The sequence below is a fragment of the Callospermophilus lateralis genome, chromosome 2 (assembly GCF_048772815.1).
Source record: "Callospermophilus lateralis isolate mCalLat2 chromosome 2, mCalLat2.hap1, whole genome shotgun sequence".
NCBI lineage: Eukaryota > Metazoa > Chordata > Mammalia > Rodentia > Sciuridae > Callospermophilus > Callospermophilus lateralis.
The window spans coordinates 191,636,775-191,663,764 of NC_135306.1; the positions used below are offsets into that span (position 1 = coordinate 191,636,775).

The 26,990-nt window shown below is 43.9% G+C and overlaps 1 protein-coding gene across 11 annotated transcripts in view; it reads right to left on the reverse strand.

Annotated features, from left to right (window-relative positions):
* The window catches only part of Ambra1 (autophagy and beclin 1 regulator 1), a 189,844-nt gene that overhangs the window by 4,819 nt on the left and 158,035 nt on the right, over positions 1 to 26,990 (reverse strand). For all 11 annotated transcript variants that reach the window (XM_076847114.2, XM_076847120.2, XM_076847119.2 and 8 more), the window contains 3 exons: positions 14,916 to 15,055; positions 6,402 to 6,494; positions 4,775 to 4,968 (listed from right to left, as the gene is read on the reverse strand). In XM_076847114.2, coding sequence (XP_076703229.1) covers positions 4,775 to 4,968; positions 6,402 to 6,494; positions 14,916 to 15,055 — 427 coding nt within the window. The remainder of the gene's footprint in view (positions 1 to 4,774; positions 4,969 to 6,401; positions 6,495 to 14,915; positions 15,056 to 26,990) is intronic.

Below are 26,990 nucleotides of genomic sequence, written 5' to 3' on the forward strand. Positions count from 1 at the left end.
CACAATTCTCAGATTCAAGTGCAAGTGGCCACACTCTTTGACCAAGATGAAGGGATGCTCCTCTCAAAGTTGTGACAGTGCTCCACATCTCTATTAGTTCTTGGCGGCTGTGGCATTTCTCTTTGAGGCTATAAATTCCTGAAGATCTTGGACTGCGTTTTATTAGGTTCTGGGGATCATGTGTAACACACAGTCTGACATACAGCGTGTATTCATTAAATACATGTACAAATGACTAAAAGGCTCTCAGGCTACACATGGGACTTCAGATTCATAGCAATTTTGAAAACTGGTTTGAAAGTTGGTTACTCTGCTGCTGAAGCATTTGTATGTCTGCTTCCTCCTGGGCTTGCTCTTTAAGGGACAGAACATGATGATGGCTTCCTTTCTGAGGGTGATTCCCTTTCTAACACCTTTGGGTTCACAGTACCTGATATAACACCAGATACAAAGTACTCAAAAGGGAAAGATGGAGCTGGGTGTGGTGGTGCGCACTGTAATACCAGTGACTCAGGAGGCTGAGGCAGGAGGATTGCAAGTTTGAAGCCAGCCTAGGCAACTGTCTCAAAAGTTAAAAAGCGGGGTGGCAGGGGCTGGTAGAGTACCCTTGAGTTCCATCCCCAGTACCACAAGCAGGGTGGGGAAAAATAAATGTTTTTTTTTTTTTTTTTTTTTTTTTGGGGGGGGGGGTACCAGGTATTGAACCCAGGGGTGCTTAACCACCAAGTCACTTCCTCAGCCCTGGATCTGGATGAGAGATTTAAAAATGTGCACAAAAGGGGTTCTTGGGGCTTGGGTGTGGACAGCTTCAGTAAGGCGCTATGAGTTGTGCTTCTCTCCTGGGTATGCTAAGCTGAGGCTAAGAGCCACTGAAGGCAGCTGGGATATTCTTCAAGAGGAAAATACACTGAGGATCAGGGAAAGGGTTCCAGGAGCAATGGTGGCCACAGGGATTAATTCTGATGTCTTCTTCCTTGTTGCAAAAGTATTTCTTTTATCTCTGAAAAATGGGAAATTATTTAGTTTTGATGTGAGATCATTTTCTTGGCAAGTTCTAAGGTAGATTGTTTTTTGTTTTTGTTTTTGGCTGAGGACTGAACCCAGGTCTTCCCACATGCTAGACAAATGCTCTACCACTGAGCTACGTCTCCAGCCTCCTGAGGTACATTTCTGATGGAGAGGTGAGGGTAGGATCAGCAACTTCCCATGATGCCCTGCAACTGCATTTAATTCTAAGTGGTTTCACTGCCTAGAAGAAAAAAGGAGGGAACCAAGGTTCAGAGAGTCCAGAGAGGGGTTGCCCATCCTGATCTGAGGGATACTATCTTCTAGCTTCTCCCTTTTCACACTTACTTTTTTCTGGCCCAGGGCTCAAGGTGCTGCAGCTGGTCTGGCCACCATCTTTATCAGTCAAGAAATAGGCCCAAGGCTCAGAGGCAAAGCCTCTCTCAGCTCCAACCATTCCTCCTGCATGCCTAGTACATGCCAGCCAGGCAATGGACCAGTACTGGGAGCGAACAGTGAGCCCAGCCAGAGAACCTTCCCTTCCTTTCTAAACTGCCTCCTACCCAGTAAGAGGGAAAACTGCTGCAGGGGCAAGTTCAAGTTCCAGGGGAATTCAAGCTCTTTTGTTAAAGCTGGACCAGTAAAAAAAGCCAACACCAGTCAATGGCCCTGTAAAGAGTTCTTTCCGAAGTTCTGGGAAAAGCTTTTTATGGTTTGGATCTGGAGTGTCTCCCAAAGGCTCATATGTTGAAGGCTTGGTCCCAGTTAGTGGCTCTACCGGGAGGTGGTAAAAATTTCAGGAGGTGGGGCCTATTTGGAGAAAGATGTCTCCCTTGAAGGGTATACCTTATTCCTGGCCCACTCTTTCTCTCTCTCCGCTACCCAGTTGTGAAAAGGTGAGCCTCTTTCCTCTGCCATGTCCTACAACATGATGTCTTGTCTCATTACAGGCTCAGAAACAATGAAGCCTAGTGACCACAGACTGAAACTTCTCAAACTGGGAGCCAAAATAAACCTTCCTTCCTTCCTTCCTTCCTTCCTTCCTCCCTCCCTCCCTCCCTTCCTCCCTTCCTTCCTTCCTTCCTTTCTTTCTTCCTTCCTTTCTTTCTTTCCTCTTTTTAAGTTGATTTTTCTTAGGTATTTTGTCACAATGATGGACAACTAACACAGAGCTGAATGGATTTGAGAAAAATTATTATTTTTTAATTTATATATTTATTTTTTACTTATAGGTGGATACAATATCTTTATTTTTTATATTTATGTGGTACTGAGGATCGAACACAGTGCCTCACACATGCTAGGCAAGCGCTCTGCCACTGAGCCACAACCCCAGCCCTGAGAAAAATTCTTATGAAGAAGTGAGAAGTAGCCAGGAACCCTTTGCTGCTGATAGAATGGGGCTAAAGGAGGCACAGGCACAGGACAGCGATTACTGCAAGCAGATGGGGTCCCCACACTGAAGACTGGCCACTGTGGGGTGTGTGTGTGATGGCATTCCCCTTCTACCCAGTCCCAGCAGGGTTCACCTCCTTGACCAGGGTTTTCCTATCCATGTTCCTGTAGACCTGGCTACCAGTTTAGTTAAAATGAGGAGAGGAGTCAGGTGTGGTAACACTCAGGAGGCTGAGGCAGGAGAATAGCAAGTTTGATGCCAGCCTGGGTGATTCAGCGAGACCCTGTCTCAAAATTTAAAACAGGTTGTGGTGTAGCTTAGTGGTAAAGTGCCTCTGTGATTGATTCCTGGTCTCCACTGCAATGAATCTGGTTTATCAGCTGTGGGGAAAGCACCGCAGCGCAAGGCTCCTGGCTTTGGGAGAGAGACAACAGGACAGACACACCCACCAGCCAATTCTTCACCCTCCTGTAACCTACACTTCCCTCCCTGTTTCTGAAAGAGACTAGTATGCGCTGAAGACTTCGGAGTCCACAGCTCTCGGCAAAGCTTGCAGGGCCACACACAGAAGTAGCAAGCCATCCTAATTTGCCTTCTGTCCAGCGTCTGGGCCCAGGCTCCCTTTACTACCTGTTCTGCTTTATGAGGGGCACAGACAGATAAGAAATGAGGTTCTGGTCTCTTGAGACTGGGAAAGACAGCTTCCTCTCTCCTGCCTGCCCTTGGTCCCTACTACTCAAAAAAGAAAGGAACTTAAAACTGACTGCAGGTCAAAAACAGCAAGACAAAAAAAACAGAGGATTCTCTGGAAGGTGAGACACCAGGGGATGTGCTTCTTGCGTTGGCAGCTCCTGCTCCCAGAGCTTCTGCTGCACTTCACCATCAGGTCAGATTGCCCTCTAACCAGTGCCCTCTGATGTCGGCCCACCCCCCTCACCCACCCTCAGTTCTCAATGTGTATGAGATGTGCCACAAACATAAACCTGTTACTGGGCCTCGTCACACTGAAGTAATCATCTGCTTAGGTGTCTGTTTCCTTCTCTAAACTGCAAACTTCTTGGGGAAGGAGAAGCTCATTCTCCATCCCCCTCATGGGTAACCCTCAGGCTCTCTGGGTTCATCACAGGCTCTCATGGATGCCTGTCCAGTGAGGAGGGTTGGGCACTGTTGTCCCCCATGAGCCTGGCTCTCTGGTTTCCTGGAAGAGGCCTACTGGACTCCAAGGCAGCTCAGCATCCACAGAAATCTGCAGAAGTGGGCCTGGAGGATGGCTGGTCTCCTCCTCATTGAGGCCCAAAGATGCAGCTGACTGCTTCATCCAGCATTGCCAGCTGCTCATGTCCCTAGCAAGGGGATTGCCAACCCACAAAGAGCCAAAGGCAGGAGATGGGCTGGGCTACAGACCAAAAAGGGAGTTTGGAAATTTTCAGTTCATGGCAAAGAGAGGGAGAGTGCCCTGCGGGGGACTGCAGTGTAGAAAGCCATTCCCTGGGGGTAACATAGGCAAATTTGTTACTCTTTGCCTGATCCACACCAGGGTTTCTCTTCCCATGGTCTCTTTAAAGCAAATGGCTCCACCAGACCTAGAAATGTCTGTTTGGAGGCTGCCTTGTTTGAAGCTGGGAGCAGCAAGGGGGCTAGGGACGGGGGGTAGGGAGAGTGAAGAGTGAGAACAGTCTGTTTAACACAGCTGCTGATGGCTCAAAAAGTGGCCCGAGCTGACTGCTGGGAAGTGCTAATTGGTTTTTAAAAGTGTGAGGCCAGCACAGAGAGCCAGCATTTTGGAGGTTGGCTGGGCCATACCTGAGCTCGGTGAGAGGAAGTGGCTGACAGCATGTCTGGCTGCAGCCAAAAGAACCGCACGCCATGGTGCAACAGGAGCAGCAGCTCCCTGCCTGTGGTAGCACCAGCTTGCCACACCAGCTGTGGAAGACACACTGGCCCCGGAAGCCTGAGCCCTGGGTACATGCCTCTGGGAGGAGAGCTGGCAGCAGCCTCACTTGCAGTCAAGACTATGCCGTGTCCTCGCTTTGGAAAACCAGCCTGGGACCTTCCAGTTTTGAAGAGGGTCAGATTACTTGGGGGGAGCTGAGCAAAGCTGACAGAGCAGTTCAATTTACTGGAGAGAGTGATCCAGCTCAAGAAATAATGTCCTTGTTCCTGTCTGAGGTGCCTCCAACTGCCACCAGGTAGGCATTACCCAAATCTATGGAGTCCCCTTCCTTACTGGGGAGTAGCATTCATGCAGCACCCTCAAGCCATGCAGAGGGCCAGGGGTCTTAGGGTACTTTCCGGGGGGGGGGGGAGCTAATGATGCTCCCAGCAGGCCACCCCCTAGACACATTTCCCCTTTTAGCAGCATATATATCCTACCTTCACCAGGACCCGAGGCCACCATCCCTGGCTCTTGTTCCTCCCTTTCAGTCTGTGTTTCAGCATTCTGCAACTGAAGGGCCAGAGTCTGGGTGCCCTGAGATGTCACGGAGGTGGTGGGGTTCCGGGGCTGCAGCCCAATCGCATTCATCAGACCCATGTCTCTGTCTGTCCTCCAAGTGGCTCTGCTGGTTCTAGGGAGAGACAGACAGACTGAGGTCAGACTTGGGATAGCAACCTTCACAGAGCTCTGAGGCATCTACCAATTCGCAGGATATGGCATGAGCCAGGACTGCAGGCTGAGAAGAAAGCCCTATGCTTCCACAGCTACTCCTGATGGTAGCTAACTGCGTCTACTCTTCTCCGAAACCAGCCCCTGATCTGTGACAATGAAAGAAGGCCATGGAATCACCAGATCCTGCACACCTAGCTGGTTTAGCCACTCCTTAAACAACAGGCTAAAGGAGGGTTGATCTCAAAAGACCTGTAATCAGATTAAGGAAGCTACTAAGAAGATCTGTGAGACAAAGAGTAAGGAAGTCCATTCTTCTTCTTCCTCTTCTTTTTTTTTTTTTCTTTAAAAAAGATGGACACAATATCTTTATTTATTTTATTTATTTATTTTTTATGTGGTGCTGAGGATTGAACCCAGTACCTCACAAGTGTGAGGCAAGGGCTCTACCGCTAAGCTATAACCCAGCCCCAGGAAGTCCATTCTTAATTTTACCTCCCTTCTAACTACACATGATAGGACTCCAATTTAAATCCTTGGACTTTCCAAGTGAACTCTACTTTGGAGGAAAGCATAGGACCTCTAAGGAGGATTCCAGAGAATCCTCCTTCCAGGGCCTTCTGAAAACAGCCTCTATTAGTTAGGTGGCAAAACTAGTTGCCCTGCAAGGAAGGCCCAGGCCTAAGGCAAGTACCTCCTTTCCTTAGGCATTTCCCAGGCAATGACCTTTGGGACTGCTGGAGCTGGCACCAAAGGAAACCCAACAGTTTTGACACTGTCCAGAGATACTTTTGGGACTTGCCTCCAGCTGTGCTGAGCAACTCCTATAGGAAGCAGGAACTGTACCCAACTTTCGTTTTTCTCAAAACATTCTAGTCTTCAAGCATGAATTAAGTGAAAAGAGGATCAGTACCAGATTCCTACTCTCACTGGTGCCTGGAGCACCTATTTCTGGGCTGCAGCCCTGGCCAGCTTGGTCCCTGGAGCATGGTCATTTGAGACACCCACCCCAACACACACACACACACACACACACACACACACACACACTCCCCCTGGCTCAAGGAACAGAACTCATGGGATAGCAATTTTCTCCAGTGTCCTCCTGTCTACTGTACTCACCGTTAAGTGTGCCTAGACACCACAGCCAGGATGCAGGGAAAGAGTGGGCAGGGCGTTCTAAAGCAAGACTCTGAAAGGATAGGTTTTGTTCTCTTTCTTGCCATGGAACACTTTCTCAAATGAAACTTCATGTAAAAACTCAAAACATGAAATGGATAAAGAGGAGCTTGGCTGTGGAGGAACCCAGAGCCTTGAGGAACAGTCTGAGGGCACTGCTCCAAAATTCATCAAAGGCAGGAGGAAGGGAAAGGCCTTTAGCCAGTTTCTACTTACCCAGGCCGCTCGCTGCTCCTGCTATTGGAATGAACAGTGAAGACGGTCTCATTCAGCTGGTCCCAGTAGTACTCAACACCAGAGTTTAAGGCCCTGAAAATCAGTTGGGAAGAGTGGGAAAAGGTGGGAGGTATTAGTAAAGGGTGATAAGAACTCCTTAAAGTTCCTGGGCTTTGGGGTCTGTGGCCTGCTGGCCCATCCTGCCTCTCCTGGACAGACTGAGACCAGGACTAGAGATGCTCCCTCATCCGGACACTCAGTGCTAGAGCACTTCAGACAGATCTCGAATGGCCCAAATGTCTGCAACAGTGCTTCAGTCTCTTCCTTCCCCCGGACAAAGCCTGAGCAACTCCTCGTTGGGGCCAAGAGGTAGCTAACACAGCAATAGCAGACATAGGCAGTGTGTTCCTGATGCTCTCCAACACCAAGAAAGGAGCTGATGACAAATAAAAGGCTGGAACAAGACCCACTGGAGAAACACAGTGCCATGAACAAGTGACAAAGGGCATGCTCAGTCCTCAGAAGCAGGGGCTCTGTAAAAAAGACAGTTCAGGGTCACACCCCTAAATCCTTCCCTAATGCCATGGGCTGGAAGAAGAAAGGTACCTTAACATTCTTAATTTGCCTGGAGCTCAGAAGTCTAAACAGGAGGTGACACGATGGTACACATCTGTAACCCAGCTACTCCTTAGAAGGCTGACATAGGAGGACTGCAAGTTCAATGCCAGCCTAAGCAACTTAATAAGACCATGTCTAAAAATAAAACCAAATTATGGCATAGCTCAGTGGCAGAGCACTTGCCTAGAATGTGCAAGGCTCTGTGTTCAATCCCTACTACTAATCTACCCTGCCCCCCCAAAATAAAATTTAAAAAAATGTCTAAGTGGAAAAAAGCCCTCACTGAATGAGAATGATCCACTCTTTTTTTTTTGACTTACGAGTCTCCTTGGCCAGGTCAATGGGACAAACAAATGGGAAAGGTGCTCAGTTCATGCAGACCCTACAGGCATGTGTCAAGTTCCTAATGGACTGGGGGAGAGAGACCCTCACATGGTGGTAGGCTGTGCTGTTCATGGCAGAAGAGACAGTTTATATCTGCTGAGTTCTCCAGGCTGCCCACCTCTCCCTGCATGGATGACCAGGCAGTTTCTTCTGATCTCACACCGGCTTCCAAAAGGGAAGCAGTGGCCTCTCATCTTTCATACTGATTTGGAACCTCAGGCAGCAATCCTGGCTGACAGTTGTCAGTCCCAAAACACTGAACTACTTTGCTTTAAAGATTCCTCCCCAAAGAGGAGTTGCCTAGTACCAGTTACTGTGGTGAAGAGAAGGGTACCAGTGGTGGCTGTGAAGTATGGGAACAGAAGAGGAATTTTTGAGTTCACTGATTAGATCTCTGGTGTGGAGGTAGAGATCTTAAGAGATACTCAAAACATCACACTGATTCTAAATAGGGTGGGGCACACACACACACATTCTTGAAAAGCGCTGCTAAGGACTGAATGCTGGTTTCCCAAATTCACGCTGCAGCCTTAACCCCCAATGTGTGTGAATCTGAGGGTCTTCAGGAGGTAAATAAGGTTAAGTAAGTTCAGAAGGGTGGACCCCAATCTGAGAGGAGGGCGGAGAGAGGAGAGGACAGGAGAGATATGCCTTTCTCTCCCCAGCAATGAGAAATGGCCACACAGCTAGGAGTGGTTGCACACAAATATAATTCCAGCTACTGGGGCAGCTGAGACTGGAAGATTGTGAGTTTGAGGCCAGCCTGAGCAACTCAGTGATATATCATCTTTTTTTTTTTTTTTTTTTTTTAAGGTAGAAGAAAGCTGTTATTTATAAGCTGGGAAGATAGCCTTCACCAGAAACCAGCTCTAATGGTACCCCTGATCTTGGGCTTCCAGTCTTCAGAAATGTGAGAAAATAAATTTGTTATTTAAAGCATCCGCGGCTATTTGTTATAGCAGGGTAAGGGGACTGTGGCAAATTCTAGCAAAAGCTAACTTTTAACCTAGAGGCTTGGGTCACCCTCCTTAAAAAAAGAACTTACTCCACAGAGAGTAAACAGATCGAAGTCAGGGGGTTTAAGTATAATCCAGAAGAAGGTAAGTTTGGGGAAACAAGTGAAGGGCTTTCTTTCTAAACAGGAGTAAACAGGAAAGGCCTGACAGACCTAGATGAGAGGGTACTGCACAAGGAGGCTGTGCCACCTCAGACAAAAGGCAGCAGGACCAGGCCCCAAGGCCCCAGATCTGAATGGCTTTAGGGGAGGCGGGGGAGACCTAACATTATGGGCACAGGTACACTTCTTTGCAGGGAGAGACCACAGCAAAACAGAGGAGCTCTTCCTTTCCTGCTCTGCACTAACACCTTTTCCAGCTCCTGTCGAAGGCCTGCTGCGCTGCAGAACTGCTGTGATATTGAGACCATTCCTTTTAGTGGTCGTTCAGTGGAGGAAAATGTGTGTGTGCAAAAAATAAAAAGCAGTGTTTCCTTCCTCCTCCAAACACTCAGCTACTTCTTTGAGACTGAGGCTTTCTGAGAACAAGACTAGCACTTGAGGGCAAAGGTGAGAGCAGGTGACCTTATGTTAGGAATTAGGCAAACAGCCAGAAGTCAATCGCCAAGGCCTCCCAAAACAGTCATCACTGCTTTTTTGGTGAGCGAACCCTGGCTGCATCAGGCATTATGTGAAGCCAGCTGCCAGGAAGCCTCTCATTTACAAACTTGTCAAGGTTTTATTGACAGGTTGAAATACCATGTAGGCCCCTGCCAAATCTCTCCTCTGTAATTCTTGCTAGCCAGGGCTGGTTAGTGACAATAAACTGTTTGCACCAAATGACAACAAACAATTATGTATTGACCAGGAAACTTCCTCCAGATCTCATAAAGGAAGCTGTGAGAAGGTCCAGGAGCTAAAAGGGGGTGTCCATCCACATGATAGTTACCCCCTCAAATGTGTTCCACTCAGGCAGCATGTACCATCAGCTAGAAGCACTGGGCTGGACTATCTATCTATCTATCTATCTATCTATCTATCTATCTATCTATCTATCGTGGTATTGGAGACTGAACCCATCAGCTGGCCATGCTAGACAAGTTCTCTACTACAGAGCTACAAACCCAGTCCTTTTCATTTTTATTTATGTATTTATTTTTGGTACTAGGGACTGAACTCAGGGGTGTTTCACCATTGAACTGTATGTCTAGCCTTTTTTATTTTTTATTTTGAGGCAGGGTCTCACTAAATTGCAGAGGCTGACCTCTTCCTTGGTGTCCCAAGTTGCCAGGGTTACAGGTGTGTTCCACCATGCTTGGCTTTATTTTGAGACAGGATCTCAGTGAGTTGCCCAGAGAGGCTGGGATTATAGGTGTGCCCAGGTTTGGCTACTCAATGAAGAAGTCCACCAGCAAAGAGAATAGGAACTCCGGCCACTGTAGCAATGTGCTGTTCCACTCGCTTTCTACCTCAGGTCACTCTCCACAAACAGGTCTGACCCTAACCGGATCTGCTCTACATCTGTAGTCAGCACCTGTTGACTGATTTCAATTCCCAGCACTGTAACAAGGAACAGAAGTGAAGATAACACCTCTAACTACTGAGTCTTAGCGTTCAGTGTCCAATGTCACTGATTTCTGTCTTTAAGGTAAAGAATGACCATAACCAACATCTTCCTTCTTGGTTCTTGGTGAAAAATGAGTCACCAGGGCTGGGGATGTAGCTCAAGTGGTAGCGCGCTCGCCTGGCATGGGTGCAGCCTGGGTTCGATCCTCAGCACCACATACAAACAAAGATGTTGTGTCCGCCAAATACTAAAAAATAAATATTAAAAAAATTCTCTCTCTCTCTCCCTCTCTCTTAAAAAAAAAAAAGAAAGAAAGAAAGAAAGAAAAATGAGTCACCATTTGCTCTAGATTCTTTCTGGGAGTTAAGACAAACAAAAGGGATGAAGAAGAATGGGAAGGCCAGTCAGGAGCAGTCTGTTCAAGTGGACTTCCATTTATTACTTGGCCTCCTGCAGCAGCACCTGTGAGTTGGGATGGGCTCAACGACTTATTCACTGCTGGGAACTTCTTGGGATTCTTAAATATGAACAACCAGCCTGGCTTCCTCTGAGGTCCCATACTTTCTCTACACAACTTGTGACTCTTGAGCTTTCCAATGTCTGGGGAATACTCCCTTCGAGAACACTCTTCTTTAGGCCTAGATGTAAATGTCTCCTTGGAAAGAAGGACTGATCCCAAGAGACCAGCATTAGAGTGGGCACCTGGTTTCCATGGGTCAGCTTCGGAGGATGGACTCTCTGTAGCCATTCTGGCTCCCCCTTTCATTCAGAAGTGGGCCTTTCCCCTCCTTGGGCCATAATGCTTGATTATAATTACTATTTACAGTGGTAGTTCACTCTAAAGGGACAGAATTGGGGCTCTGTCAGAAGTCCCACAAGCGACATACCCCTTCTCAGTCTACTTCCCTTCTGCCACTAGTGCCTCCATCTGTCTTCTGAACTGACTCTGAAAAGCAGTGGTCTTCCTATCAACACCTCCCTTCCACCCCCATTTATAGGACCAATCTATGAAGCTGTAAGTGAGCAAGCACCCCCATCTCTATGGTAGTCAGCCCCAGGCCCAACAGCAGCAGCCTGGGACTTCTCCCAGAGCAGGTGGGGGAGCAAACCAAGGAGAAGAGCATGCCTCGCTGCTGGCAAGGGCAGGGTGGTGGGGGTGGTGGGCTACCAGCCACTTTGAAGGCTGGGGAGAGAGGCTGGAGGGCCAGTTGTTTGTATTCTCCTATGTCCTAAGAATTCTTTCCCTGGTGAGAGGGAATATTCTCTAATGCTTTCGTCTACTGTCAAGTGGGGCTTTAGTACCACCAAGAGATGTCTAGAGCTCGTTGCCTGACTCTGTGCTTGGCAACAGTGCTGAGGCTAAGACAATGGGAGAGAATCAGGAGCAGAACTGAGAGAGAATAGAATGAAGGTGCAGCTGCCTGGGCCTGGACAAAGGCAGACAACCACCTGTTTCGGAGGGGGGGCTGCAATCTTGGCCCAGATGGTTGGTTGGATCCTGTGCCCTTGGGAATGGGTATGCCAGGGAGCTGCATTACCCAAGGACAGGCAGTGAGCCTAGGCAGCTGCCTATGAAAAGACAACCACCTTGAGCTCCTGCTTCCCTGTTTAGGCCAGAGACCTACCATATACTGTTCAAAAGATGTCTGCATTCCCACTCATCCTCTCATTTCTCATCACACCAACCACACTTCTACACACACTCCAGAGCTTCCTTCTTTACCCAGAGCTTGACAGAATCACAAAATTATGTGTGTTCCTATGGTATGTTTTTCTATAGAAGACTACCCTGCTTTCTTTTTTTCTTTTCTCTTTTTTTCCAGTACTGGGTATCAAACCTAGAACCTTACCTGTGCCAGACAAGCATTCTACAACTGAGACACATCTCCAAGAGTACAGATTTCATCAGAATTTTAAATGGGTTTTTGATATAAAAAAGGTTAAGAATCAGCTATAGAAAAGAGCTACGTATTGGAAAGTTAGGAAGTCAAATTCTGTCCCTGACTGTCAAGAGGCCTAAGGTGATTCTTAACTTCCTCACCCGTACATTGTTCATAGTTTTCCTTGCCTAAGCAAAAATGACAGATATGAGTTGACTGAGAACTGGGGAAGATTTGAAGAACTGAGGACAACGTCATGTCCATGTCAAATTTAAACAGTACCCTAACTTTCCAGCTCTGAGGTTTTGGGAACCCAAGAAACGGCAACACTATCCTTTTTTAGATGGGTTAAATTAGTTTCTTCCCATTCCAAAACAAATTGGTCTGTGATGGGGCACTGCTCCATGTGCCATTTTACTACAGGAAGAGTTCCAGTGGGCATGAGTTCCCCATAGCCCAAGAAGTCTGGGGCCTGCTGAGACGCTCAGACACTGAAAACAACATCTGAGTAGAAAAGAGAACACAGAGGCAAAGCCAGCTTCATGTTTGGCTGAGGAGCCTGTGACACATCCCAAGTATGTGGGCTGGGGTTTTAGACACAGAACCTTAAGAGCAAATGACTGACAGGACAAAGCATCCCCTGTCTTCAAGACAGGCCGGATTAAATCAGGTCTAGACAATAGGCTCTCTTTGAGAGAGACTCCAAAAATTGTAACACCTCTTAGAACCAGGTTTTCTCACTCTGGAGACACCCATCTAACTTAGCTGACAAGGTCAACCACTAGTCATCTACCCAAGAATTGATCCAAATATACAATCTAGGAAAAACCACCATGGGGCCCCACAGAAAGACAGTGTGACTGAGCCAGGTGTAGTGCACGCCTGTAATCCCAGCAACTCAGGAGGCTGAGGTAGGAGGATCTCAAGTTCAAGGCCAGCCTCAGCAACTTAGTGAGACTCTGTCTCAAAATAAAAAAATAAATTAAAAGGGCTGGGGATGTATTTTAATGATAAAAATACCCCTAGGTTAAATCCCCACTACCCACCCTCCAAACACAAAATAAAGGCAATGTGGATGCTCCTAGTAGCCAGAGACCACACCAGACCAGTTGTGCCACACTCTGATCTGCAGAACACCCTGGGAGAAAACCACACCAAGTAGCATTACGACAGCATTTAGGCAGAAGTGGCATTTAGTCGGCTGGAACCCTGCAATGTCCCTCACAGCAATCAGCCTGATCTGCAATGAAGCACAGAGCTTCCTGCTCCCCACCTGGCTGGGTATGGAAATTGATGACAAACCTAGCCAATTCCCAGAGTCTAAACGAAGGCCTGGATATAGTCCTTTACCCTCCAACAAGCCAGAGAAAGGGAAAGGAGTGTCATCAGGACAGAAATGTTTTGGTTCCCTGTCCCTTCTTACTCCCTACTTCAAGACCACATAACAATCACTTTGACTTTATCTTAAAAAGTGTTTGTTTGATCCTTCTACTTCAGCCTCCCAAGTCACTGGGACTACAGATGTGTGCCACCACACCACGTTTCACTTTGACTTTAAATTGAGCTTTTCTTTCTTTTTTGTTTTTTTAATTTATTTTTTAGTTGTAGTGCGACACAATACTTTATTTATTTTTATGTGGTGCTGAAGATTGAACCCAAAGCCTCCAATGTGCCAGGCTCAACCGCTGAGCCACACCCCCAGCCCTAAATTAAGCTTTTCAATCTACTTTTGCTATTATGAGCTAAAGCTTCAAGCAGAAAAGAAAAGAGGCAGGACATGGAACATTCTGTTAGAGATCAGTGGCTTGACAAATTAGGGTTTTAACAATAGTCTATTTCCAATTTTACTTCTTAAGTTAATGTCTATGACATTTACATAAATCCAAGCCCACCTGTTGAATTAAAAAAAAAAAAAAAAAAAGGAACATTTGATGTCTATCCTTTTGCCTGCAGGGACTTTACTATCACCAGGAAACCAGAGAACAAAAGGCAACAAAGGAAAAAAAATTACTGCCTTAGAGTCCAGAGAACACTATTACTAAAGCAGTAACCCTTACTCCCTGGGGCTGAGGACTGAACCCAGGTCTTTGTGCACACTGAGATAAACCCTGCCCTTTTTATAGATTCTGAGACAGGGTCTTGCTAATTTGCCTAGGCTGGCCTCAAACTTAAGATCCTCCTGCCTCAGATTCCTGAGTAGTTTTTTTTTAAATACATACATTTTTTAGATGTATGGACCTTTATTTCATTCATTTATTTATATGTGGTGCTAAGAATCGAACCCAATGCCTCATACATGATAGGCAAGTGCTCTACCACTGAGCCACAGCCTCAGCTCCAGATTTCTGAGTATTTTTTTTTAATTATTATTTTTTAGTTTTAGGTGGACACAATCTTTACTTTGTTTTTACGTGGTGCTGAGAATCGAATCCAGTGCCTCAAGCATGCTAGGTGAGCAAGCTACAGTTTGAGCCACATCCCCAGTCCCAGAGATTCCCGAGTATTAAAACAGTCATTTGACAAAAAGGAACCTGAGAATACAGTAGGCTCTAGCAGGATTTTTTTTTTTTTTTTTTAAACTGGGAATTAAAAAACCCAACGGTGCTCTACCCTTGAACTGCATTCCCAGTCCTTTTTTCTATTATTATTTTTTGAACCCGAGGTGTTCAACTACTAAGTCACATCCCCCAGCCCATTTTTTTCTTCTTTTCAATTTTGAGGCAGGGTCTCCCTAAGTTGCACAGGGCCTTGCTAAATTGCTGAGGCTAACCTTGAACTTGTGATTCTCCTGCCTCAGCCTCCAGGACCACAGGGATTACAGGGTATGAATCACTCTGTCCAGATTTTTAAAAAAATTTTGAGAGTCTCACTATGTTGCAAAGGCTGGCCTCAAACCTGTGAGCCTTGCAAGTTGCTGGGATTATACACCTGTACCACCATACCCAGCTCTAGCAGGATTTTGATTTAAAAGCCTTCCCTTCCCCCCACAGCTGGCCAGGCCCACTGTTGACTGCTACTTACTTCAGGTCTAGACCCAGATACTCTCCACCCCTCACCCCTTAGCAACTCACTCTGGTCGGCAGATCACCAGGTCTCCTTTGTTGGTGCCATAGGCCAGGCCGAGCCCTGGCTCAGGCAGCCAACGGGCAGAGTTGATGCTGACATGTCTCCGCTGATCAGCAGGCATGGGGTAAAGTACATTGAAAACTCTCTGGTAGGGGAGAAAGAGGGAAGAAAAGAGAATAGGAGGAGAAACAATTTGTTACTGTTAGAATAACAAAATTCAGAGAGAAACAAATTAAGCATAGGGAGGAGAGGAGCCACTAGGCTGGAAATAGGCTGACTTGCAGCTCATGTCTGAGAACTCAGGGAATCTCTGAGTTCTCTGAACTCTGGGAGGGGAGGACCTCTTACTTTTGGTGAGAGCTAGGTTTCTTTTAATAAATACCAGGGGTGTACTTGCTGTGATTTCAGAGCCACTTTGAACCTCATTGCTTAGATGCTAACCTAGGGAAGGCCCCTCCAGAGCACAACACACTGGGAAAGACTGTCCATAACTTTCCTCTGACCAAAACAAGCGGTGAGAGGCAACTTGGGCTGGTAGTCCTATTACCATGGAAACCACAGCATTCTCACAGTAATGGGGAACTGGAGGTGACAGGGGGGCGGGGGGGGGGGTGATAACATCAGAGAACAGTCTTAATTCATCTAATTAAAAGCACTGTTAAAATTGGCATTGTTAAGGAAATCTAAAGTGTATTCAGATGGAGGAAGCAGCGCAGAGGGGAATCTTGAACATGCAGGTACATAACTTCCTTCTAGCTTATATAAATCATCATTAAATCTATCTCCCTTTCTCAAAGGGAGCGATTCTCCTTTCAACATCTTCCCAAGCTAGTGTTTTCTCAGGGGAAGTCTGGCTGTCACAAGGGTTTGGGATGAAGCAAAAACTTCATGGTCTCTTTTGCTGCTCACCTGCAAGATGTTTCAGAAGCACCCTTAGGCAGAGATAGGGGCAGGACAGGAGAGGGATGCACTTTCACTTAGAATGCCTTGGTCTTGAGCTCTGATGCGATTGTGTAATAATTTCTCTAGATCTGGGCTTAAAAAGAGCACCTACTTTTAACTATTTAGGGAGATTAAAAGAGATGATGGGAGTTGGGGTGTAGCTCAGTGCTAAAATGGCTTATAGCATGCATAAGGCCTGGGTCCCATTCCTAGCACTGCAAATAAATATATGAATAAATAAACAAATTTAAAAATTGCATAAGCAAGATGGACACAAAAACACTCAACACAGTGCAAGCTTATAAATGTTAACTGCTGCTGCTGTTACCAGGAACCAGCATCTGGAATGTCAAAAAGGACCTATGAAAAGGACATAGCTGGGCATGCTTGTAATTCCAGTCTGAGGAGGCTAAAGCACAAGAGTTGCAAGTTAAGGCCAGCCCGGGCTAATCAGCAAGACCCTGACCCTATCTCAAAATTAAAAGGGCTGAGGATGGAGCTAAAGGCTCCAAGGCCCTTGGTTTAATTCCCAGCAATGAAGAAAAAAGAGATTCAGAAAGCAATATTCATAAAATGAATTAGGGTATCTTATATACATACACACACATGTATTTTTTCTGAGAAAGGGTTTCTTTACGTTCCTAGACAATTCTGATTCATGAGCTCAAGTGATTTTCTTGTCTCAGCCTCTCAGGTGCATGCCTGGGATTACCATCATGTACAACCATGCCCAGCTTAATAAATTCTGATAAAATTCAAAAAAGGGGAGAAAAGTAAAGAAGTAATAACTGAGCTAAGGATTCACTCCATAATTTATACAAACCAAGTGACAAACAGTCCTAGATTTGAGAACATGGGCAGATGTGCCTTGGGTACCTACCTACCTAAAAGGCCAGGATTACCTCCAGAATAGAGAAGACACAGTATCTAAGACACACACACACACACACACACACACACACACGCACGCACGCACGCACATACAGACTATATTAATGAGTAATATTCCAGGTGCTAAGAAATGTGCCTGGTAGCTAATGGCACCCTTCCAAAATGTCCTTGCTATATGGTCCTGACATTGATATAGATATATGTAGATATGGAATTGGATTTGGCTTGAGACTTAAACTGACTTCCCTGTGGGTGCTACATAAGAACATCTTATGCCTTCCCTGTATGAGTCAATTCTAGTTGTAACAATTAGCAGGGATCCTTAAATCTTTGGTCTAGCAGAGGAGACTATTTAAAAATAGAGTTCAACAGAATTTATAAACTTCTATACCAATTTTTGAGAATTAGTATAGCTTCTTGATCTGTGTATAATCTCCTCCTTGTACATACATATTGACAGTAGCTCTGAGCAAATTCATGGACTGCTCTCCTCCTGACCTCATTGCTGATGACCCACTCAGATGGCAATACAATTCCTTTCCATTTGCACCCAACAGATCATGGACCTTTAAATCCAGAAATGGGTGTGTTGGCTTTATTGTTTCTTTGCCCAGAAGATAATCAATGGTCTTTGTCCAGTGTATAGGTTACATAGTTAAATACAAGTGGGAATACACTAAAAGGATAATGTGCCCATGATCAAAAAACTGTGGCTGGGATTACTTAATCTGTTTAATTTTCCTCTCTCAAATGGCATGCGTGCATATACACCCAGAGTTAGGGAGGGATGACTACTGACTTCAAAGGGTTCAACTAGGGGAGCTATGGTTTGAGGCCTGTCTCACAACAGAATTCCCTTAAAATCAAACCGACTTATAGGGAATGGGGCAGAAGGGCTAGAAAAATGACTTTGCAAGAGGGAAAAACAAAACAGTAAAGTGCTAGTAAATCAGATGCTTACAGGTTGTGCTGAGTGTTTTGATGGGAGTCAAAAAATAACATACACACGCACACCCTCTTTTCTAGAAATTTTCCAGACCAAGAAAGAAGTAAACAAGTCTTTCGTATGTCACAAAGTTACCTTTCATTGTCTGTTGCTGCAGAGGGAGTAACAGACAAATACTACCAATTTGCTTCTTATTTTAGGAACTTGCTTTGGGGACATAATTCCCAAAGAGTCAATAAGAGAGATGAACCCAGTTTAGGAGACAAGATTGCAGAGGAATTGGAAAGAAGTAATTTAGGGCTGAGATACCATTGCTACACGCCCTACCCCGCCACTTGCTAGCCACAACTTCTGAGGCTACAGGAGTCATGGGGAACATTAGATTTGTTGTCCTTGGGCTATGCCTCACCCCACCCCCTACCAATTAAAGTCCTTAAACAGTGCTGAAAGGGCAACTCCCAAGGGCCCACCTCCTGCAATGTTTGGGTATTAGGCTAAATCCTGCTTTGTGGCAGTAAGCCAGAAAATGTCCTATGAAGATCAGCTGCCTCCAGAATTCCTGATAAGCTCTTGCTTGTTCACTCTCCTCCAGTGTGGGCAGGATAGAGGGAGATGAGGGTAAAACACACAGCGGGAATGGGAGCCCAGAGAGTGCAGGATAGGTAGCAATTACTGATTCTTAGGTCCTAGAGGTCAGCTGGACCCCGTGTCTTTATTCCATACATGTCTGCAACATAAGGGCCCTACAGCTTTTTATATTGGTTGTTCAAAATATTACAAAGCTCTTGACATATCATATTTCATACATTAGATTCAAGTGGATTATGAACTCCCATTTTTACCCCAAATACAGACTGCAGAATCACATCAGTTACACATCCACATTTTTACATAATGCCCTAGTAGTAACTGTTGTATTCTGCTACCTTTCCTATCTTCTACTATCCTCCCTCCCCTCCCCTCCCCTCCCATCTTCTCTCTCTACCCCATCTACTGTAATTCATTTCCCTCCTTGTTTATTTTCCCCTTCCCCTCACAACCTCTTATATGTAATTTTGTATAACACTGAGGGTCTCCCTCCATTTCCATGCAATTTCCCTTTTCTCTCCCTTTCCCTCCCACCTCATGTCTCTGTTTAATGTTAATCTTTTCTTCCTGCTCTTTCTCCCTGCTCTGTTCTTAGTTGCTCTCATTATATCAAAGAAGACATTTGGTATTTGTTTTTTAGGGATTGGCTAGCTTCACTAAGCATAATCTGCTCTAGTGCCATCCATTTCCCTGCAAATTCCATGATTTTGTCATTTTTTAGCGCTGCGTAATACTCCATGGTATATAAATGCCACATTTTTTTATCCATTCATCTATTGAAGGGCATCTGGGTTGGTTCCACAGTCTAGTAATTGTGAATTGTGCTGCTATGAACATCGATGTGGCAGTATCTCTGTAGTACGCTCTTTTAAGGTCTTCAGGGAATAGTCCAAGAAGGGCAATGGCTGGGTCAAATGGTGGTTCCATTCTCAGCTTTCCCAGGAATCTCCATACTGCTTTCCAAATTGGCCGCACCAGTTTGCAGTCCCACCAGCAATGTACAAGAGTACCCTTTTCCCCACATCCTCGCCAGCACTTGTTGTTGTTTGACTTCAGAATGGCTGCCAATCTTACTGGAGTGAGATGGTATCTTAGGGTGGTTTTGATTTGCATTTCTCTGACTGCTAGAGATGGTGAGCATTTTTTCATGTACTTGTTGATTGATTGTATGTCCTCCTCTGAGAAGTGTCTGTTCAGGTCTTTGGCCCATTTGTTGATTGGGTTATTTGTTATCTTGTTGTCTAATTTTTTGAGTTCTTTGTATACTCTGGATATTAGGGCTCTATCTGAAGTGTGAGGAGTAAATATTTGTTCCCATGATGTAGGCTCCCTATTTACCTCTCTTATTGTTTCTCTTGATGAGAAAAAACTTTTCAGTTTAAGTAAGTCCCATTTGTTGATTCTTGTTATTAACTCTTGTGTTATGGGTGTCCTATTAAGGAATTTGGAGCCCGATCCCACAATATGTAGATCGGAGCCAACTTTTTCTTCTATCAGACACAGAGTCTCTGATTTGATATCTAGCTCCTTGATCCACTTTGAGTTAACTTTTGTGCATGGCGAGAGGAGGGGATTCAGTTTCATTTTGTTGCATATGGATTTCCAGTTTTCCCAACACCATTTGTTGAAAATGCTATCCTTCCTCCATTGCATGCTTTTAGCTCCTTTATCAAATATAAGATAGTTGTAGCTTTGTGGATTAGTCTCCGTGTCCTCTATTGTGTACCATTGGTCCACCCGCCTGTTTTGGTACCAGTACCATGCTGTTTTTGTTACTATTGCTCTGTAATATAGTTTGAAATCTGGTATCGCTATACCGCCTGATTCACACTTCCTGCTTAGAATTGCTTTTGCTATTCTGGGTCTTTTATTTTTCCATATGAATTTCATGATTGCTTTATCTATTTCTACAAGAAATGCCTTTGGGATTTTGATTGGCATTGCATTAAACCTATAGAGAGCTTTTGGTAATATCGCCATTTTGATGATGTTAGTTCTGCCCATCCATGAATAGGGTATATTTTTCCATCTTCTAAGATCTTCTTCTATTTCTCTTTTTAGGGTTCTGTAGTTTTCATTGTATAAATCTTTCACCTCTTTTGTTAGGTTGATTCCCAAGTATTTTATTTTATTTTATTTTTTTTTGAGGATATTGTGAATGGAGTGTTTTTGGCCCTACAGCATTAAGAATCTGGCTCATTCAGAAAAGCATCCAGAAATGTGGTTTTGATCCTTTCCCTAGTCAGAGTTGAACAGTTCTCAATATATCTCACCAAGGGGAAATAGATCTCACAATTAGTCAGCCCGGGAGATGAGAGACTATCCTGGCAACACCTTTGCTGATACAGATTGTTAAGTAGCCCCAGCTACTCCGAACCATTTATGGTTTCACCTACTAGTCTTTCCAGACTCTTCTAGTCTTTCACTAGAGTGAACTGTGAGTTTCCTCCCAGATTTCAATGGGGACTGGCTCTGTAAATTCAAAGTTCATCAGTACTAACAAGAAAGAAGATCTAAGATAGTGTTAAGGATTACCCTGACCTTCATCTAAAGGCTCCCAAAATACATCTTAAGTAAAGGTTTCCTTAACATAAGTCAGGTGCCCTGAAGCTCCCCAGATGATATTAAGGACAAAAGTGTCTTGACAAATTTGACATCCCATGAGGTACAACACCAAGTTCTATTACTCTAGAGGAGGATTATCAGGACTTGGGGACCCTCTGTGGGGCTGGATACAAAACAGTGCTGTGGATTCATGTTAGAAGAGTTCTTGGTTTCACCTGTCTCAGCTTCAGCTTTACCCTGGTATATGACAGATGCTGACAGCCACCTCCTTCCTGTCCCAAGAAGACTGTTCTAATTTCTGTCTAACATCTATGAAGGAAATTAGAATCAATATGCTGGAAGGAACAGATTTTTTGGAGTCAGTGCAGTCTCAGCACATCAATAGGGAATGAGTCAGGTCACCAAATCTTTATGGTTCTGAGGAAGAGAAGAAAGATAATGATCCCTCCTCTTCTGGGGTCCAACACAATCTCTTGTATCACTTGCCTCTCATCCCTAAACTTTAACTAATAGGAAGTAGGAGCAAAAGAAGACATTTCAAAAAGAAAGATTAAAAAAAAAAAAAAAAAAGATCTGTTTCTTGTTCAAAGACAGGCTGGAAAAGAAAGAGAAGTTAGTGGGAAATCTTTCTCTCTATCCCTTTAAAACTCAGAGAAAAAATGTATTTCAGCTCTCAATGAGATGCTTTCTCTTCTACTGCATGCCAACAAAACTCTGACCATTAGTCCAAGCAGCAAACTGCACTGCTCAGATTAGATCAGAGAAGAAAACATTGTGTGGTTGTTTAATTTACATTTATGAATCCCATCATTTGAAAAGGTAAAACCTTACAGGGATAGAAAGAGGTCTATGGCAAATGGCATATCTCATTTATAAGACAATGGAAACTGGTTGGAGGAAGGTGACTAGAAATGGAGGTTGGAAGGGTCATGGGAGAAGGTGAAAGTCAGGAGCTATGAGTAAGAAAGGAACTAGGAACTGTGAAGAGGTAAAATGTTTCTTGGGTAATGCTTGGAATTATTGGAAGCTTTAAGTTTTCAAGACGGGATACCTAGAAGAGAATCAGCTGTCCTGGAAGAGGGGTTAAAAAAAAAAAAAAAATCAGAGACAGCTAACCTTTCTAGTGGAAATGGATGGATACTCACAGGCTAAGAAATACACATATCCCATTGGAGGCTGGGGAGAGACACTAAGGTCATTGTTTCTTCCTTTTGAACTGTTGATTTGTTTAGCTTCATAAATGCTTGGAGTTTCTTCATCCCTAGGAAAACCTGATTTTCTAAAAAGTTTTTCAGAAACTAATTTCATTTATTATCTCGAAGTCTTCCTTTTTTGTGTAGTGCTGGGGATTGAACTCAGGAGCACTTTATCATTGAGCTACATTCCCAGACAGGACCTTGCTAAATTGCTGAGGCAGGCCTTGAACTTGTGATCCTCCTGCCTCAGCCTCCTGAGTCACTGGGATTAAGAGGTGCATGCCAACACACTCAGCAAGCCTTCCTTATATTCTATTTGGGGTTTATACCTTGCAGAATGTTAATCCAAATTTTTTTGCTTATTTTTGTTTTTTGATGTTGCTGGGGATGGAACCCAGGGCCTCTCACTTGCTAGGCAGGCAATCTACCAATTAACTACACAGTCTGGTCTGGCTTTTTAAAGTGGTTATTTGAAAACAAATCACTTAATTCTCCCCCTTTCATTCATTTGAAACAGGAACAAATCTGCTTAGATCACACTTGTAAAACCAAAGCTATCCAAACAGAATGGTAGAGCAAATGTCTCTTTTTCTTAATTCTTTGTACTTTGTTGCTATGTATAATTTACTGCCTTAAAGTAATTTCTAGCCAATCAAATCAGGAGATAACGTTGAGACCTCTAAGCTTTGTCTTAGTTCATTTGTTCCTCATAGAGATTCCAAAGACAAAGATTCTCCTTCTTCCCTCCCTCCCTTTTGTTCAATATTGGGATAGAAACCAATGGTGCTCTATACCACTGAACTACATCCTGAGCTCTTTTTATTTTTTATCCGGAGACAGAGACAGGTCCTATTAAGATGCCCCAAGTGGGCCTTGAACTTGTGATTCTTCTTCTGCCTAGCCTTCTGAGTCACTGGGATTACAGGTGTGTGTGCCTGCCTTGGTATAACAATACTCAGCTTTAGATCTCATGGTCATTTTTCAAACTGCTATCTAGCCTGGTTGCTGGTAGTGGCAGAAACTTGTCCCAGGACCTGGTTCTTTTTCTGGGTACCACCTATAATGGCTCAATAAACAAATGCTTTTATTTCAGAGCTTCCTAGGTCTCAAGAGTGTTGGCCTAACATCCATGGTAGGGGTGAAATAACATTTTCTTAAGTAAAATGCAGTATAGACTCCACTCTATTAAGAGGACACAGGAAAAAGAAAATTGTCAGAGCTATATGAATCTGTCATGGAAAAATTTGCCTAAAACTAATGGCTTTGACTGCAGTTGGAATGTTATTTTTAATTTTGTATCTTACCCTCTCCCTTCCCTGACAAATTGCATCCCAGACACCTCTTACGTCTCCCATTCCCCTCCCCCTTTCCCTACAATGTTCTGAAGAAAGGAACTTTTTGAGGATAGATGCTTTGTACCACATCTCAGAAGTCAACTTTAAGATAATTGCAGCGGAAGCAGCTTTTAATCAACTGACAGGCAGCTTTAAGAAAATTAACGAGGACAGAATCTTAGGAAGGAGTAAATCACTTCTGATAACAAAACTGTCTCTCTTTTATCCCAATCTCCCCTTGAAGAAATAGTACCCTTCCAGGATGCAAAAATAAAACATCTTTATTTTTGGTATTTGCCTCCTTCAAGGCCAGACAATTTTAAAAGGCAGCTCAGTTCCTTTAGATTTCTGACTACTCTGGATTCAACTAGAGTTCTGGGTCACTTTTGAAAATTAAACTCTTAAAATCTAGGGATGATTAGGATTATATCACAAGCTAAATTCAAGGGCAGGGAGGGAAGGAGTCATAGTGAAGATTAGATATTGAAGAGTAAAGATAGGACAGGTCAAAAGAGTTTATAAATATGAAGTTATATAAACATTGGTCAGGGCTGATGGCACCAGGCAACCATCCTGCCTCAGGATCTATAGTTGTGGTAATTTGAGTACTCTGGATGCCAACACTTTTCTATGGTTCATTTTAATGAACTTTTAATAGTCTGCATAACAGGCTATGTGATGTGATGATGGCTGTGAAACAGTAAAATTAAAAGCAAGCCAATGCATGTTTCCTTATGGTCAGGATGACACTAAAATACTCATTAATAGGTATCTGATAGGATATCCCATCCAAGGATAGTAGTGAATTGAAAAGGGACTCAAGAAATAATCCTTCTAGAAGCCAGATGTGCCAGGTGTGGTACTACATGCCTATAATCCCAGCAGTTTACAGGAGGATCACAAGTTCGAGGACAGTCTTAGCAACCTATCGAGACCCCTGTCTCAAAATAAAAAATAAAAAGGGCTAGGGATGTAGTTCAGTGGTAAAGCACCCAAGGGTTTAATCCTTGGTACTTTTTTAAAAACTTGTATTAAAAAAGGAAATACTCCTTCAGACAGGGAAGGGGCTGAACAGAGATGAAGATATTACTGCTTACACTTTGGGCAAAAAGAGTTCCACATTCCTACATGGAAACAAACAGATATGGGCTTCCAGTTCAGAGTATGAGTAAAGTCAATTGTGGGCAGGTAAGAATGTTATCCAGAACTGGGAGAAGGCTTCATGGCACTAGTCCTTATGCTCCTCAAGGTCCCATCAATGAAATGCTAGCATAAAAAGCTCAGGAGCAGGAGATACCCCTACATTTCATAATTGTCTAGAAATCTAAAAGATCTGGTGAGTTGGACCCAGGGAAGTAAACCAGATGATAGTCTATTGCTGAAAAGCAGAACTCTTAAGGGCAACAAGGGAGGAGAAAGGAAGGGAAAGGGAGAGGGGAAGTGAAATGGAATCTTTAACACCCCCTCCCAACTATAGATCTGTTTGGGCATACTCAGCCCTTGAATACATTTTTATCACAGAGCAACAAAGTTTCCAATAAAATTGAACCTATATATGTGAAGCTTTGCCTTTAAGAACACAATGCTGTTCCATGGAGAAGGGGGAATTAGACTGCTTTTTGTCCTAGAGCTTCTCCCAACAAAGTAAAATGATGGTGTCCGTTTTCAACAATTAGGCCAACAAAATGACCAGAGAGAAAAGTAAACCAGAACCTGTGAGTTGAGCTCCTAGTGCCTCTAGGATCTGCAGGGTTTATGCAATGAGGATCCTTTTCCAATTTTTTCTGTTTCTTTTTTTTTTAATAATTATTTTATTTTATTTATTATGTGGTGCTGAGGGGTCCAATCCAGTGCCTAACGCATGCAAGGCAAACGCTCTACTACTGAGCTACAACCCCAATTTTTTTTTTTAATATGTATTTTTTAGTTTTAGGTGGACACAATATCTTTATTTTGTTTTTATGTGGTGCTGAGAATCGAACCCAGTGCCTCACGCATACTAGGTGAGTGCGCTACCACTTGAGCCACATCTCCACCCCCCCAATTCTTAAGAAACCATTTTTATGCCCACAATCCCCACCTGCTGGGGAGTGGGTGGTATATATATCTGGAACAAAGAGTACCTACCTGTTGATTCCTGTGATGAAAGCACTAATCCTTATTCTTGCTTTCTAGCTCAAAATGTGCTTACACTGCCCTCCTTATCCTGCTCCTGTTGATGACTTTGGCCCATCCCTAAGTAACATAGTACTTATTGCAATACAAACTGAATAGTTGGGTATATAACTATTTCTGGCTTCATTAGTAATTTTGTATTTTTATTATGCTTTCACTTGGTTACAACCAAAGTTATTATAATGTGCAAGTTGCCACTATTTTAGAAAATTAATTGCAGTTTTCTGTTACAATATTGTGCCTGTTCCAATTAGAAAATGAAAGCCCTGAGGAACACAGGCAGTTTAATGTTTTGAGAATTCAGCAAAACTTCAGCTCAGCAGTCTCTAAAGCCTAACTTGAAACAAAACAGAAATTAACAAAAAGCCCTCACTGGCTCAAGTGAAAGGGAGTCAAACAGAAGACTCTGAGTCACAGAAAGCAGCGTATCTAGACTAGAGGAACTGTTGTCAAAGGACAGGGAGAAGGGAGATAGAAAATAAATGTTGCATTGATTTTTCCTGGTTTGCCAATATTATTTGCCAATAAGGCTGATCTGTCTCAGTAAAGAGAAGGGGAAGACTAAAAGGACCCTGGCTTGTAGAAATAAGGATAAAAATTAAAATGAAAAAACACGGGAAAGAAAAGACTCCTCACATATGGACAGATGAGGGAGAAACCTGGAGTACAGCAACAACTGGGAAAAGATGGGACACAAGGTGCAGACAATCCAAAGGCTGAATCTGGTAGGAAAGAGAACACAACACTATGTCTGCAATAAAATCAGCAGAGGATTAAAGCATCACATGCAAAAAACCCCAAGCTAAGTAACTCTGAGACCCTGGTTATCTCTACCTTGCTGATAAGGCTGAGGGCAAAAAACTAAAACAAAGGAAAGAAGATATTAAGAAAACTAGCTCTTAGACTTAAATGTGCACTAGAATCATCTAGAAAAGTTGTTTTAATAATACAAATACTGGGGGCTGGAGATGTGGCTCAAGCGGTAGCGCGCTCGCCTGGCATGCGTGCGGCCCGGGTTCGATCCTCAGCACCACATACAAACAAAGATGTTGTGTCTGCCAAATATTAAAAAATAAATAAATAAATAAATAAAGTCAATTGTTAAAAAAAAATAATAATAATACAAATACTGCTCCCATTCTTTTATGACTTGAGGTCTGAGGTGGATCTATATTTTAACAAGGACCCCAGTTTGAGAAGCACTGATTCAGAAGCCTGAAGAAATGCTTAGAATAAGTGCACCAAGGTTAATTAACTGCAATTAGTAATTCATTTTGGAAGAGTTTCACATGGGATTGTGTAAGAGATAGTCTCTTAGGGAGATATTCACTTAGTGGGAATTAGAATAAATCAATACCCTGGAGGATGTTCTCCTGGGAATGGATATTGGCCCAACAAGTTTGCCTCTCTGAACATTACCACAGTGACTTCCAAGAGGTAACA